The sequence below is a fragment of the Capsicum annuum genome, chromosome 5 (assembly GCF_002878395.1).
Source record: "Capsicum annuum cultivar UCD-10X-F1 chromosome 5, UCD10Xv1.1, whole genome shotgun sequence".
NCBI lineage: Eukaryota > Viridiplantae > Streptophyta > Magnoliopsida > Solanales > Solanaceae > Capsicum > Capsicum annuum.
The window spans coordinates 211859930-211874927 of record NC_061115.1 but is presented as its reverse complement, the minus strand read 5'-3'; the positions used below and the strand labels follow the sequence as shown (position 1 = coordinate 211874927).

General features: G+C 34.2%; 1 protein-coding gene across 8 annotated transcripts; it reads left to right on the top strand.

The window, feature by feature from the left end:
• Nucleotides 1–8215: 8215 nt before the first annotated feature.
• LOC107871219 lies at nt 8216–14553 on the top strand. 8 transcript variants are annotated; one of them, XM_047412701.1, is made up of 4 exons: nt 8216–11601; nt 12061–12144; nt 12254–12352; nt 13363–14553. In XM_047412701.1, the coding sequence occupies exons 1-3, from the start codon at nt 10608–10610 to the stop codon at nt 12331–12333; spliced, it is 1158 nt and encodes a 385-aa protein (XP_047268657.1). In that variant the 5' UTR covers nt 8216–10607; the 3' UTR covers nt 12334–12352; nt 13363–14553. The 8 variants fall into 8 exon arrangements, 5 of the variants coding, with proteins under 5 accessions (XP_047268657.1, XP_047268656.1, XP_016573561.1 ...); XM_016718078.2 differs by having other exon boundaries at nt 8217–11601; nt 12221–12352; XM_047412700.1 differs by having other exon boundaries at nt 12254–14553.
• Nucleotides 14554–14998: the final 445 nt, after the last annotated feature.

The following is a 14998-nucleotide window of genomic DNA, read 5'->3' as shown; positions in this document are numbered from 1 at the left end:
ATTTCTTAATTAAAATCTTTGTACGTCACTAATCAATTTTAGAGTCAACTTATTTTTAAAGGGATGTTGTATATATGTTGATTTTAAATATTAACTTGACACACCAAAACTCGATATTAAGTGTCGACTCTTTGTTTTTTAAGGAAAATCCCTTTGAAATGTTTTTTGTCACCTTACCCTTTTGAACCTTTGAAATATAACTTCCATTTTTTTGTGGTAAAAAAGGGTGTGACAATAAGGTCAAGGACACAATTGATGTGTCTTTAAATTAATTTTTTTCCCTTAATAAGATATTCGTACTTGAAATTTATTATGTACATGATATTAATAATAGTTAGCATAAGGCGTTAGTTTAGATATTATTAATATGACCATAAAAACTATTTACACTAACATTATATAATAAAACATAAACTCTTCCTCTATTCCTTGCCAAATTTCATTAGTGATTAGACTATTCCACGATTTTTTCGTTCACAGATTATTTTCTTCATTCCAAACACATTATTTTGTCTAACTTGCACGTGAAAAATGATCACATTTTGTATACCACTCACTACCATTGCCATTCCGTAATCGTACCAGATATGTAATATTAAATGCACATTTTTGTATACCACTTACTACAACTTTCAGCTCATGGCATCCGGTACCACATTAGTCTTATCTACATGGTAAAGATAGTGATGTGATAATTCTTAACCAACACAAGACAACGCAATGCCTCTATACCACTTACTACAACTTTCAGCTCATGGCATCCGGTACCACATTAGTCTTATCTACATGGTAAAGATAGTGATGTGATAATTCTTAACCAACACAAGACAACGCAATGCCTCATATTAAATCTCGATTGAAGAAGTACCGTACATGTAGACTACGATGGCCTGAAAAAATCTCACAAGGGATCTCGTGGAAATAATGACGCCACAACTTCAAACAAACACTACGATTGTCAACTCCAAATCATGGATAGGATAATTTCTTGCATGAGGCTTTAACTGACGAGATGCATAACCAATCACCTTACCCTCCTGAATCAACACCGCACCCAAATCAACACCAGAAGCATTACAAAACACGGTAAAACTCACACCCTCATTGGCAAAGTCAAAATAGGAGACAAAATTAACAACTCTTTGAGCTTTTGGAAGCTCTTCTCACATGCATCCAACCACTAAAATATCACCTTTTTTGAGTCTACTTGGCCAAAGAAGTCGCTATAGACGAGAAACCCTCTACAGAGCGACGATAAAAAACTGTCAAACCAATGAAACTCTAAATTTCGGTAGGAGAAGTAGGTCTAGCTTAATCACGAATCGCCGCTATCTTGGCCGCATTAACCATAAACTTTCTTTGGTCACCACATGACTCAAAAAAGAGATAGAATCTAACCAAAACTCATACTTGAAAAACTTGGCATACAACTTCTCATCACACAACCTCTGAAGTACAATCCTCAAATGCTTTACATAGTCGGCCTCACTCTTGAAATAAATCAAGATGTCATCTATAAATACAATCACAAAGGAGTCGAGCAGGGGCGGCTCAAGTAAATCCGTGGCCTAAGGCAAAAATCAAACGGAGGTCTTATGTTTTTAAGAAAAAATAATTATTTTTATAAAGACTATTTTTAAATTTATATACTCGTATTTAATAATTTTTTTTAAATTAATAATATAGTCAATGCATTAAAAGGTTTTTACCATAGCAAACTCCTAATTTATTTTTTATAAGATGTTACTTTTTTTTTCTTTAAATAGTATTTAATATATTTCTTAAAATTTATAATTTATTATTACTTAAAAAAAAAATGAGGCCCCTCAAATTTTGGAGGTCTTAGGCGGCCGCCTTTTCTTCGAAAGGGTTGAGCCTCCCCTGGAGTCGAGATACGTTTTTAATATTTGGAGTGATACTTGTAATAACTGCATCAGAAGCCTCTACCATGGGTCGCCCAAGTATACATAACGCTGATCATGTCTGCTTCTGGACTAAGTAACCCCGTCACCACCTTCACAAGCACCTCTACCTCTATCTCTAGCTCCGTTAGTACCACTGGCACCACCCTTACCACTCTGTGAACCGCCTCTCATTGGAAAAATTGAAGTACGGCAAAACTGAAGCTGAGAATCCCGCCGGGTGGATCCATATAAACGTCAAGGGAAATCCTTGGCCACATGGACAAACTCCTCACATACAAAACATCCTCACTGGCCTGACTCAATTTGATAAGGTGCGGATGAACTAGAACGACCACCCTATCCTGAAGAACCAATCCTGAAACCTCCACCCACCCGTATGACCTGATACCTGGCTACCAGAAGTCGCAGAACTTGAAAAATCTCTACCTTGAGACACATATCCAATAAACTCACTCTGACGACGCACCTTCTTGGTGCCTGCTTTAGTAGTCTAGATAACAAACTTAGTTATCTTGGCATGCTTAAAAATATTCTGAGAAAAAAGCCCCTGAAACTACAATCTAGCCAATTGATAGGTACCATCTAACCCCTTCATAAACTTTCGAATCCTCTCAGACTCGATAGAGATGCTGACAGTTGAATATCTATATCTGGATAAGGTGTGAAATGAGCCTCATACTCAACAACAGTCATAGAACAATATATATATATGTGTGTGTATATATCCTAACTTAGAGGTTTACCAATAGCCATTGAAATATCACAAAATGAAGTATAACAGAGAATTTAGCCATGAAATCTTTTAACATTTTCTACTGCGTTCAAATCCGAAAAACAAGTTTACCAAAAATTTAAAATTTTTGAGAAATTTTAAAAACACTAAAAGATTATTTTCACTCAAAATTACTCACAAAAATTCAAATAACATTATAAAATCAATTAAATATATCATTAGACATTTTATATCATTCAAGTTTTCTTTATTCTTCGTGTTGTTTCAAGCCCACTAATGTGCTCATAGTTTGTATTCAATCGTATTCTATGGGTACATCAACATCTTAAACTCACTGAATTGACATCATTCACGTGACCATCATTAAAACTAGAGCGTTGTTATATAGTTTTATAGTTATATTTGATTTGTTCAAAACATTAATTTTGTCTCAAACATGTTTTAGGTTCTATTTTAGATAACAATTTCTCAAAGAAAAATAAATCAAAACACAGAAAATAATTAAATAAATAAGATTTGTGTCAATTTAGATTCGTTCGAGTTCTGATCACAATACATAATACATCATATGGTAGTGAAATAATCAGTGGGAATGAAGTCAAAATCCCAGTCGGAGTAATTGTCATCGTTTGTTTTGTAGGTTTGGGTGCATTGGTGTACAAGGAGTCATCCACGATCGCAGTTCGAGTATGATGCTAGGTGAGAAATTGTTTGAATAGTTCTACATATTTTCTTCATATGCAATGAATTTATGCAGTTTATATATATGTATATAGAGAGAGAGAGGGAAGTATGCATTTTTTTCGTCTTTCTCATATATATAGATATAGCAAATTAATAGGGAATCCATTTTTTGTTTGTATTGAAAAGTGACAAACCTTTTGCTATTCTGAAATGCCAGATTAAGATGTTATAGAATAGCAGGTTAGTGTCGTGAAGCTTCCACAATGTGTGTGGGTGGGTGGGGCGAATGGCCACAAAGGATTTGGGATTTAGGCTGGTGCATACAATACAATATTCTCTTACATACTTTAATTTTTTATCATTTGTGAAAGATGATGACGCATTCAATTAATATAATAGATACTTGAAGTAGTATTTATATAAAAAATGACGCTATAAAAGAATAATATAGGAACATTACAAATTTATATAGGAGTCATTTTTCCTCTTGCATTCGGAATATTGATAACAATAGTTTCGAGATCGGCTAAAATACTTGAAAATGTCAATTATATTAATGATCGAGTTGATCATAAAATTAGAAAAGATTAGATGTCATGGTGGCTCAATGAAGACGATACTTGAATGTGCTAGCGGAAATCGTGGAGGCATATTTCATACAATAGATCTATAAATTAATCTTATATACTAATAACTAATAAGGCGTTGCTTAATATACAAGTAATTTTCTTTTTTAACATTAAACACACATGTAATCCGCATACATTAAACTAGTATATAGAAATATATGCAGTCCTTGATTATTTTTTTTTAATTTAAAAATAATCGAGGTTGAATACTTAATTAAAGTGAAAATTAAATGAGTAAATCTTTTCTCGCACTTAGAGTCACTACTTTTACAAAAATCAAGTTTTGATCATATAGATCCATCTTAATACTTTATCCAATGATAATCACAAATATAAGATTAGAGCCTAGAGGGAAGTGTATCTTTTAACTTTCTAAAGCTAAAGAAACGTAACTAACCTAAAAGTCGAATCTAATCTTATAAATCAAATTAAATAAGCAAGTCAAACAAATTTAAATAATCAAACAAACTTAATCTACTAGATAAACTAATCCTAACAAACTTTATATACACAGATAAGCATGACTTTATCTTATTACATCCCCTCAAGTTAATTTAGTGTAGTGCAATTACACCTAACTTGGCTAAACATATGAGAAACGTTGGTTTAATTAGCTGCTTGGTGGGAGTGTCTGCACTGCAACTTGGTTTATGAAAATTCCGTTAATTATTTGGATCTCCCGCTCAGTCAACATCGGCATATATAAATAGATTAAATTTTTATTAGAACAACGAATAATTTATGAATAATAAGATATTGCAGATTATAGTTTGAAATGAGCGTTGAGCCGTAATCGAAGAGGTCAAAATAGATTGAACCAAAATAAATTAAAATTGAATTGTGTCATTGGCATATATAAATAAATTAAATTTCTATTTGAAAGGCAAATAATTTACGAATAATAAGATATTTAAGATAAGATTTTGGAATGAGAGGATTGAGCCATAATTGGAGATCGAGGTCAAATAAGATTGAATCAAAATGAATTAAAATTAGATTGTGTCATTGACATATATAAATAAATTAAATTTATATTTAAATGGAAAATAATTCACGAATAATAAAATACTACAGATAAGAATTTGAAATGGGCGAAATTAAGCCGTAATTAGAAAGATCAAAATAAGTTGAATCAAAATGAATTAAAATTGGATTCTAATCCTTCCAAATTTAATGTCGCAGTTTGAGTTGATTTTGTGGACTAATGGTACTCTTCAGATTGGGGCATGTGAAGGAAGTATTGATGACAATTAAAAGGAAGCACAGGAAAATATTCCTACATGAAGTGATGGCAGCAATTTGGAAGGGGCTATGATTTATGATACGTGGCGATCAAGGAATTGGAAAATTTTCAAAGGCTTAATTATACAAGGTGCAGAGATTAGTTTGATAGATGTCACGATTTAAATGTTGAGGTCATAATAATAATTATCGAGATTTAGTTTTGATAGGCAAGTCAACTATCTAAGAAGAAAGGAAGATTGGATAATAAATAAAGAAAGATAAAACGAGAATTCAAGAATGAATTCAGGTCACACTATACACATTTTAGCGGAAGTCTGAAAGAAAATATAGCAAAAACTTAAGAAGTGTTGGGTTCGAAATCGAGAGGGCGTTATGCGGAAGCTATTAGTTGCAAATTATGAGATAATAAATAAGATGACAACGAAAAATAATACTAAAAACATAATTTTATTATAAGAGTTGGCCAATTGGCCTACATATAAAACTTAATATTAAAAATATAAAACTAATAAGAGAAAAAATCTCCCCTTAAACGAAAATCTTAAAAGACTACATTGTGGATGCTATTGTGTTATGGTATGAGAAAGGTCTTCTATTTATAGATGTCCAAAATCTTTCCTCCAAGAAAGAAGTTAGTCAAATATGAAAAAGTTTTATAGTTTTCTTTCAGGAAAAGTAAAAGTATTTATGGTTACTTTTATTTTCCTTACAAGAAAAAGTAAAACTTAAATTTGGTAAGAAAATCGGGGAAAAAATCCTAACAAATCTCTCATTTTTGGCTTGATTTTCTTCACTTGATCCGCCTTCTTCACATAACATGCATGAACTTCGTTCTTGATATAATCTTCATAACTATTGCTTGGCATGGTTAAAAATAAGGTTTAAAATATCATGATTTAAAATAAGTTAAAAATTAATATTTTATTTTTATTTTTAAAGATGCAGCAATAGGAATGTTGAAAATATGGTTGAAACTTGTTCTCCACGTGTAGTTGGACAAAAATCTTCATTATCACCCAAATTGTTGCAGTTTGATTTTGAAACCGCTTTGAACCTGTTTAATTTTGTCTTACCACACCATTGGACCCTTGAACCGTAAGCTCTGATATCACTTGTTGGGTTCGAAATCGAGAGGGCGTTATGCGGAAGCTATTAGTTGCAAACTATGAGACGATAAATAAGATGACAATGAAAAACAATACTAAAAACATAATTTTATTATATGATTTGGCCAATTGGTCTACATATAAAACCTAATATTATAAATATAAAACTAATAAGAGAGAAAATCTCCCCTAAACGAAAATCTTAAAAGACTACATTGTGGATGATATTGTGTTATGGTATGAGAAGGGGGTCTTCTATTTATAGATGTCCAAAACCTTTCCTCCAAGAAAAAGGTTAGCCAAATATGAAAAAGTTTTATATTTTCCTTTCAGGAAAAGTAAAAATATTTATGGTTACTTTTATTTTCCTTACAAGAAAAAGAAAACTTAAATTTGATAAGAAAATCGAGGCAAAAGTCCTAATAAGAAGTAGTATCACAAATGTAAGAACATCTAATACAACTCAGATTCTTGAATAATGCATAGTATGTCTCTGAAAATATAAATAAAGACAACTAAAAGAAGGAGATCTAGAATCTGCTCGAACTATGAAGCGAATCAGTACCTTGAAAATATGATAATCACCGTTCGAACTCAACTGTCGCGACTAGATCCATACCGAAAGAGCACAACAGGGATGAGTACAGTCCACTTATACTCAATAGGTATCATAGGTCAACTGATCAAAACATAAAATAGTACGAATAAAGAAATACTATGAGCACGTCACCTATAAACAGAAAAGTTCTCAAGCGGTAGCTCACACAGTCTCCATGGTATATACATATATATATATATATATATAATGAACGAGTAGAAACAAATACATTGTAAACGAATACAGAAAACTAAATACACACCAAGTACATAAAAGAATATAGAAATGCATATGCAATGCAATGTAATGAAGATGGGATCATGATGAATGATTTGAAGATCATCGCAAGACTTTTTGTATACATATATCAAGCTTCAGCGCTCCGAAGATAGGATCCATGGGTGGTTCACAATCCGCATACTATCACCAATCTCACTCTCTGGCTAGTGTTCACGGATTAAGGATTTTCATAAAAGCGTCATTTCTTTTTCAACTCAGCATTTCTTAATGGTACCAATATCTCATGAATGTGTATGAATGAAACGAGGATGTAATACTCACAATCAAATTAATATGAACATAATAATCATTTCAATACATGTATAAGAGAGCTTAGGATCAACTCAATATGTTGATAAATCATAATATCAATTTCTCATCCAGTACCATCAGAATAATAGTCATGTACAACATCATTAATATCATATTCGGCCCCTAATTCAGATATTTCTATCATGATATAGGCAAACAATGCAAAAATAAAACCTATAACATTAAACAAAGTTCTCATACAAGCATCACCTTAACAAAAGCATTTATTGCACAAATAAAGTCAACAATGTCAAATAAAACCCCGTAGGAACAACACTTCAAAGCATAATATCTCAAGTCATCAATAATAAGCATATAAGCCCCCATATGGACACCCAACAACAATAATAATCTCGAAATACAATTTCTATAATTAGTTTTCCCAACTCATAGCATGCTTTACTTATTTATTAACTACCCAACCTAATTTGAAGAAAGTTAAACCATAACCTACTTCGAAGCATTGAAATTCAAGCCTAAAGTCCTTCAACACAAAAACTTCTTTTCGAACGGTCTTGAAATCAACTAAAACATACAAATATAACATCTACGCAATAAAAGAAAATTAATGATACACATATTAATCATATTTAAGTCGGGTTCAAAATAAATTCGAAACATAAGTTCGAAAATGAAAGTGAAAAGGATAAAATTTTATTTTTGAAATACATCCCCAACGTTATAGGAGTCTACAAGTGAAAATTCACACAAAAAATGAGTGAAAAATGAGATCCAAATCAAATGAAAACCATTTTTTAGCTCTACCAGCAAAATTCTCGAAATCTCAATTTTAAAACCAAGATTAAAGAGTGTTTTCGATGTTTTAATCAATGTAAAGTAAATCACAGCTTCGTTGTAACTTGAATGATTCTCTCCGTACAAATTCTAAACGTTAGCCAAATAACGGTCATTTCCATGCGTTTTCCCGCGACTAGTGCTCACGCACCTCCCCGATGGGGACACCGACAGCATCTGAACCGGCGCGTGAGACTGGGAATCACAACTCTACTATAGAGGCGACAACATCTACTGAACCAATTCCATAAAAACTCAACTACTCCAACGTCGTTCGACCGAATAAGACACGAACCCTTAATCCAAATCAATTTGGGAATCCGGAAGTGAAAGCAAGATACTCCACCCACAATGGAGTTTCGGCGATCATCTTCAAAACCAGCGATTGGTATGGGGTTATGGCAGAAGAGTGCAAAAGAAATCTAGTAGGTAAATTCATAAGGACAAGACCTCAAATTGAGAAGATACGATCCAAATTTGCTGAAAAAGTTCCACTGAAAGGTAATGTTAAAATTGGAGTTTATGATTTTCGTACTGTTTTCTTGGATTTCACTGATGAAGAGGATTTCAACTCTGTTTGGTTTAAACGATCGATTGAAATAGAGGGTCAGGTTATGTGGTTAGAGAAATGGACTCCAGATTTCAAACCGGAGGAGGATTCTCCGATAGTGCCGGTGTGGGTGTTGTTACCTGATTTACCATTTCATTGTCACACTTGGCACTACGTAAAACAAATTTTAGCACCTATTGGTACTCCGTTATCAATGGACTTAGCCACGGATCATAAAACTCGCCCAAGCATGGCTAAAGTAAGGGTCGAAATTGATTTAACCAAGTCCAAGTTGAATTCTATTTGGGTTGGAACAGAGGATGTCTCATTCCCCTTAAAAGGGTATAATCAGAAGCTTGAATATGAGAGTGTTCCTAAATTCTGTAGACATTGCAAAATTCTGGGACATTCTTTGCCTCAATGTAGAAGGATAGAGAAGAAGAATATGGAGGAAGACAAAATAGATGCTACAAAGATTACTGCTGATAATATTTTCGAAGGAAAAATCAAACAACATGATCAGGGAGATACAACGGAGGGACAAAGTGAATGCAATAAACAAGTGGAGAATTCTGATGATCTAAACAATGACAAGCAGGAATATGATCAAGGAAGAAAGAAGAACAAATATGAACATGGTAATGAGAAATCCACTCTTAAAGAGAGATTGGATAAGATTAAAAGAAAGAAGAAGAAGAATAAGGTACCAAAAAAGAGGAAAACTATACAGGTCAAAACCGGGAAGAACAAAAACAGTGATGACAATGTTAAGAATGACAAGATCAATGTCGAAGCCAGTATAAGTTACAAAGAAAATTTGGAGTTGCCAGGAAAATACCAAGCAGACTCCAATCCTATAGTGGACCAGTCTGAAAATGATAATATCAATAACAGAATTCAACAAGAAGAACGAGAGTATCAATCTCAATCTGAAGAAGAGAATACAGACAATAAAAAAACAAAAATAATGAGAGGGATAAAACAAAAGGTACAGGTGATAATCTGCAGATAGTTCACGAAAGCCCCCAAACTTCCAGCGTGCCAACAACAATAAAAAAAATGAAAGCCATAAACTTGTTGGTGGATCTGAACCAAAATATGCTTCACAGCTACAACTCGCAAGAAATGATAGATAATACAGTGGAGGATAAGATGGAATACAACAGAGAAAGAGACGATAATGAAGACTTACAAGGAGATAGTGAAGCTCGTCAACACCTGGAAGAGGTGTGTGAAAAAAATGGTATATCTCCTGTCTCAAGGAGTAGAAGTCAACATAGAAAAAGCGCAAAGGAAAAAAGGAAGAATAGAAATGTCACAGCTCCTTCTTGCACAAGAAAGGCTAAAACTTATACCAATCAAGATATCTCTCCATGATTATTCCAATCATATGGAATATCAGAGGCGTGAGATATAAAAAGGCCATTCAAAGACTCAAAAGGCTTGTGTATAAGAATAAAGTTGATATAGTGGCTATTTCTGAACCTATGGTCAATATGAACAAAGTAGAAGGTTACAAAAGTTCTTTGGGTTTTGATCACTGCACAACCAATGTTACTGGTAAGTTGTATTTTTGAAGGGATAACTGTATCGTATCCATCATTCAAAATCATGAACAACATATTACTTTGAAGATTAGAAAGAATCAGAATAGTGGAAACTTTTATGTTATTGCTGTATATGCTAAATGTACCAAAGTCGAGAGAAAAGAGCTCTGGAATAGCTTAGAAAACCTGAATAAGATCATTACCATGCCATGGTGTATAGGTGGCAACTTTAAGGTCATACTGTATCCTGAAGAAAAACTGGGAGGACTTCCTCATACAAACTCCAAAAGTTTTGATTTCATGGAGTGCATGAACTCTTGTGGCATGACGGACATTGGTGATACTGGGTCTAAATACACTTGGTGTAAGAATTGGAGGCCTTGCAAGAGGATTTGGAAGAGATTGGATAGAGTCTTTATAAATGATTTGTGGGCTCAAAAATATTCCAATAATATTGTGAAGCACATCGCCAGGACAGGGTCTGACCACAGACCAATACTACTGAAGTGTAATAATGGACTAAACAATAGTTACAAGTACTTCAAATTCTTGGACTTTTGGACCACCCACAGTGATTTCAAAAACGTGGTTTCGACTGAGTGGAGCAAGTATATAAATGGCAACCCCATGTGGAGATTACAAGATAAGCTCAAAAGGCTTGGAAAAAGACTAACACAATGGTCTAGGGAAAAAATAGGGGATGTTAATGAACAAGCTGAAATTTGGGAGGCTAAAGTTCAGTATCTAGAGGACTTGGATATCATTAACAGAACTGAGGAAAGCAGACAAACGCTAAAGAAAGGGCATGTAGAACATGTGTACTGGCTTAGCAAGCAAGACTCTTTACTGAAACAGAAGGCAAGAACCAGGTGGTTTGAAGAGGGTGATTCTAACAACAAATATTTTCATTTTGTCATTAGAGAAAGAAGAAGAAGGCTATGCATTCAAAGAATCAAAAACAAGAAAGGTAAATGGATATCTGGTGATGAGAAGATTGGGAAGGCTGTTGTCAAACATTATGAGCATATGTTTAATCTTACTCCGAGCACAGTTGATCCCAACATCCTGGAGGTTATTCCAGAATGCATTACCTATGAGGATAATATCAACATCTCGAAATGTCCTCAAGAGGATGAAATTAGGGAAGCTGTTTTCGACATGAATCCTGATAGTGCAGCAGGACCAGATGGATTTTCAGGTAACTTTTTTCAATTATGTTAGGACATAATTAAAAAGGATGTGGTAGAATTTGTTCAGTTTTACTTTCATAAAAGAAAACTAACTAAATTCTTTACACATACCTTGTTAATTCTTATCCCGAAGATTGATAATCCCATTAATTTTTCTGACTTAAGACCTATTAGTCTTAGTAATTTTTCATGTAAAATTATTACTAAGATCTTATCTAAGAGACTTAATCCTTTACTTCCTAGCATGATTTCTGAAAATCAAAGTCGCTTCTTAAAAGTTAGACTTATTACTGAGAACATTCTGTTGACACAAGAAATTGTCCAAAGTATTAGGTCTAAAAATAAAGGGGGTAATGTCGTTATCAAATTAGATATGGCTAAAGCTTATGATCGAATGTCTTGGTCTTTTATTGTCTCTGTTTTGAATAAATTTGGTTTCAGTATGGATGTCATTAATCTTTTTATAGGTACTATCAGTAATGTTTGGCATTCGATTATTCTGAATAGAACTATAAAGGGTTTCTTTACTTCCACTCAAGTTTTCAAGCAAGGTGACCCTTTGTCCCCTTCTCTATTTATCATCGGCGCAGAAGTGTTATCTAGATTACTTAATAACCTTATTCACAGTGAACATTTCTTACCATTTTCAATGCCCGTTAGAGGACCAGTCATCAATCATCTCTCATATGCCGATGGTATCGTCATCTTCACTAGTGGAAATACCAAATCCATCAGAATGATCATGAAGCAGATACACAGGTATGAAAAGAGTTCTGGACAAAGAATGAATGCTAAAAAATATTTTTTTCTGGATTCCTGAATAGAGATTTTCCTTTTGAGTACCTTGGATGTACTATCTACATTGGTAGAAAAAGGCCCGAATATTTTGAAAAAATGCTCTCTAAAGTTGTCAAAAGACTTGGTGGATGGCAGAGCAATATGCTTTCATACGGTGGAAAAATAATCTTGATAAAACATGTGTTGCAATCTCTTCCTATATAAATCCTTACAGCTCTTACACCTCCTAAAAGTATCATCAAACTTTTGGAAAAGCACTTTACCAGGTTCTTTTGGGGGGCATCTGTTGACAAAGATAAATACCATTGGAGTTCTTAGAAGAATATCTGTTTCCCAAAGGATGAGGGTGGATTAGGAGTGAGAAGTATGTCTGACATTTGTGAGACTTTAAATATGAAAAAATGGTGGAGGTTTAGGGAGCAGGACTCTTTATGGGCCAAATTTACAAAATGTAAATATTGTGTGACGGCTCATCCAGTGGCAAAAGTTTGGGTTTCTGGTAACTCTCATATTTGGAAGGCGCTTACTAATATCAGAAGCAAAGCAGAGATTAATATGATCTGGAGTATTCATAGTGGGGATTGTTGTTTTTGGTGGGACAACTAGACTGGTCTTGAACCACTCGCATCCTACTGTCCTAGTCAAAGACATTCTACCAAAACATTGGTAAATCATTTCTTCATTAATCGAGAATGGGACCTTCAAAAACTACAAGAAGTTATCCCGATCTGGCTAACACAATATATTGCAAACATCAAAATTGGTACTAACAACAGAAAGGATTTCATGTTCTGGAATGCAGCAAGTGATGGTATCTCTACAAACAAAATGGCTTGGAATAGCATCAGAGACATCAGGGAGTTGGATTCTTTGGCCAAAAGAGTTTGGCATTATAGTGTCCCTTTCAAATTTTCTTTTCTTTCCTGGAGGTTACTCAAATCTAAATTACCTTTTAATGATGTAATATGCAGGTATGGAGATCGAAGGCCACAAGAATGTCTATGATGTAATAATCCACAACCTGAAACCATCAAGCATGTTTTCATTGACAGTGAACCAGCACGCTACTTATGGAAAGCTTTTGGACATCCTATGGGTATCAAATACCAAAGCAAACCAGTAAGAAGCTTCTTAAATGATTCGTGGGAAAACAATGGAAGAAATGCAATTCAGAGAATGATAATCCAGGTGGTGCCAATTGTGATATGTTGGAAAATATGGAGGACTAGATGTTCATGCAGATATGGAACCCAAAAAAAGTTTTATATTAGAGGAATGGAGCAACAAATCTTGAGGTATATGAAGTCTGCTATGGATAAAGCCTTTCCAATGCAAAAAATGGACTTACAATGGAACCAGTTATGTGAGATGGGTGAGAAATTTAGGCCAAGAACCATTGTTAAAGCAATTTCTTGGATCAAGCCTCAACACGGACAGGTTTAATTCAACACCGATAGAAGTTATTTTGACCACAATGGAAAAGTCGGCATAGGAGGACTAGCACGGGATAGTGTTGGAAGTTTTCTTTTTGCTTTTGCTCTACCGATACAGTGCAGGGATCACAATGACGCCGAAGCCATGGCGGCATATTTTGCAGTAAAATGGCTAAAAGCCAGAGGGTACAAGTCTTGTGTTGTCGAAATGTACTCTCTGTTGATTGTAAATATGATGCAAAATAGGACCTCCCACAATATGAATTTAAAACCCATTGTGGAAGACACCACAAGATTGATTGTTTCAAATAAGATAACATTCTCCAATTGCTACAGAGAAGCAAACATGGTCTCAGATTTCCTTGCAAAGTTGGCAGCAAGCAGTGGAGAATCTATGCTGCTATACACCGACTTTGGTCAACTACCAGCAGGAGCTAAAGGCGCATACTTCTTGGATAAATCACAGCTTCTAAATCTTAGGATTAGATATGATAAGTCCAATTTCTTTGTTAGCTTAGTATTTTGTAGATAGTGTGAATGTCCAACAGGTTCACTGTTTTGTCACATTCTTTTTGCCCAGATTGTTTTGCGATCTTTGATGTATATTGAGGGTAAGTCCTAGTCCCCCCTCTTTCATAATTAACATACATCACCAGGTTTCCATACCTGAAAATTAAATTAAAAAAAAATCAATGTAAAGTAATGAAATAAGATTTGAAATTTACCCAAGCTTAAATAGTGACGAAAACTCTAAAAATGTTCAAACCCGACGCTCAAAGATACAAAAATAATGAAATACCAAAAGGGGTGTATATACAATGATGGTCACTTAAGCGACCAATTGATCGCTTAAGCTACCACCACTTAAATGGTTGGGATCGCTAAAGCCTAAGCTACGTAGGGCCGGCCTTTGCTCAAGTGGTCCATAGCCGCTAAAGCGATGAGTTAGTTGTTAAAGTGGCTACCGCTTAAGCGGTCCCTTGACCGTTTGAGTAGTTGCACCTGATATCAGTTGCATCAGCAACTTTGCTAAGTTGCAACGTTGTTGATCGATCCCTCGAAATTCGTTCAAAATTTCGTGAATTTAAATGAACTATTTAACTAGGTTATTTTGAACGTTTCAAATTCAATGGCAACGTTGATTTTTAAAAAAGAGGTCATTTTCGATAAATTA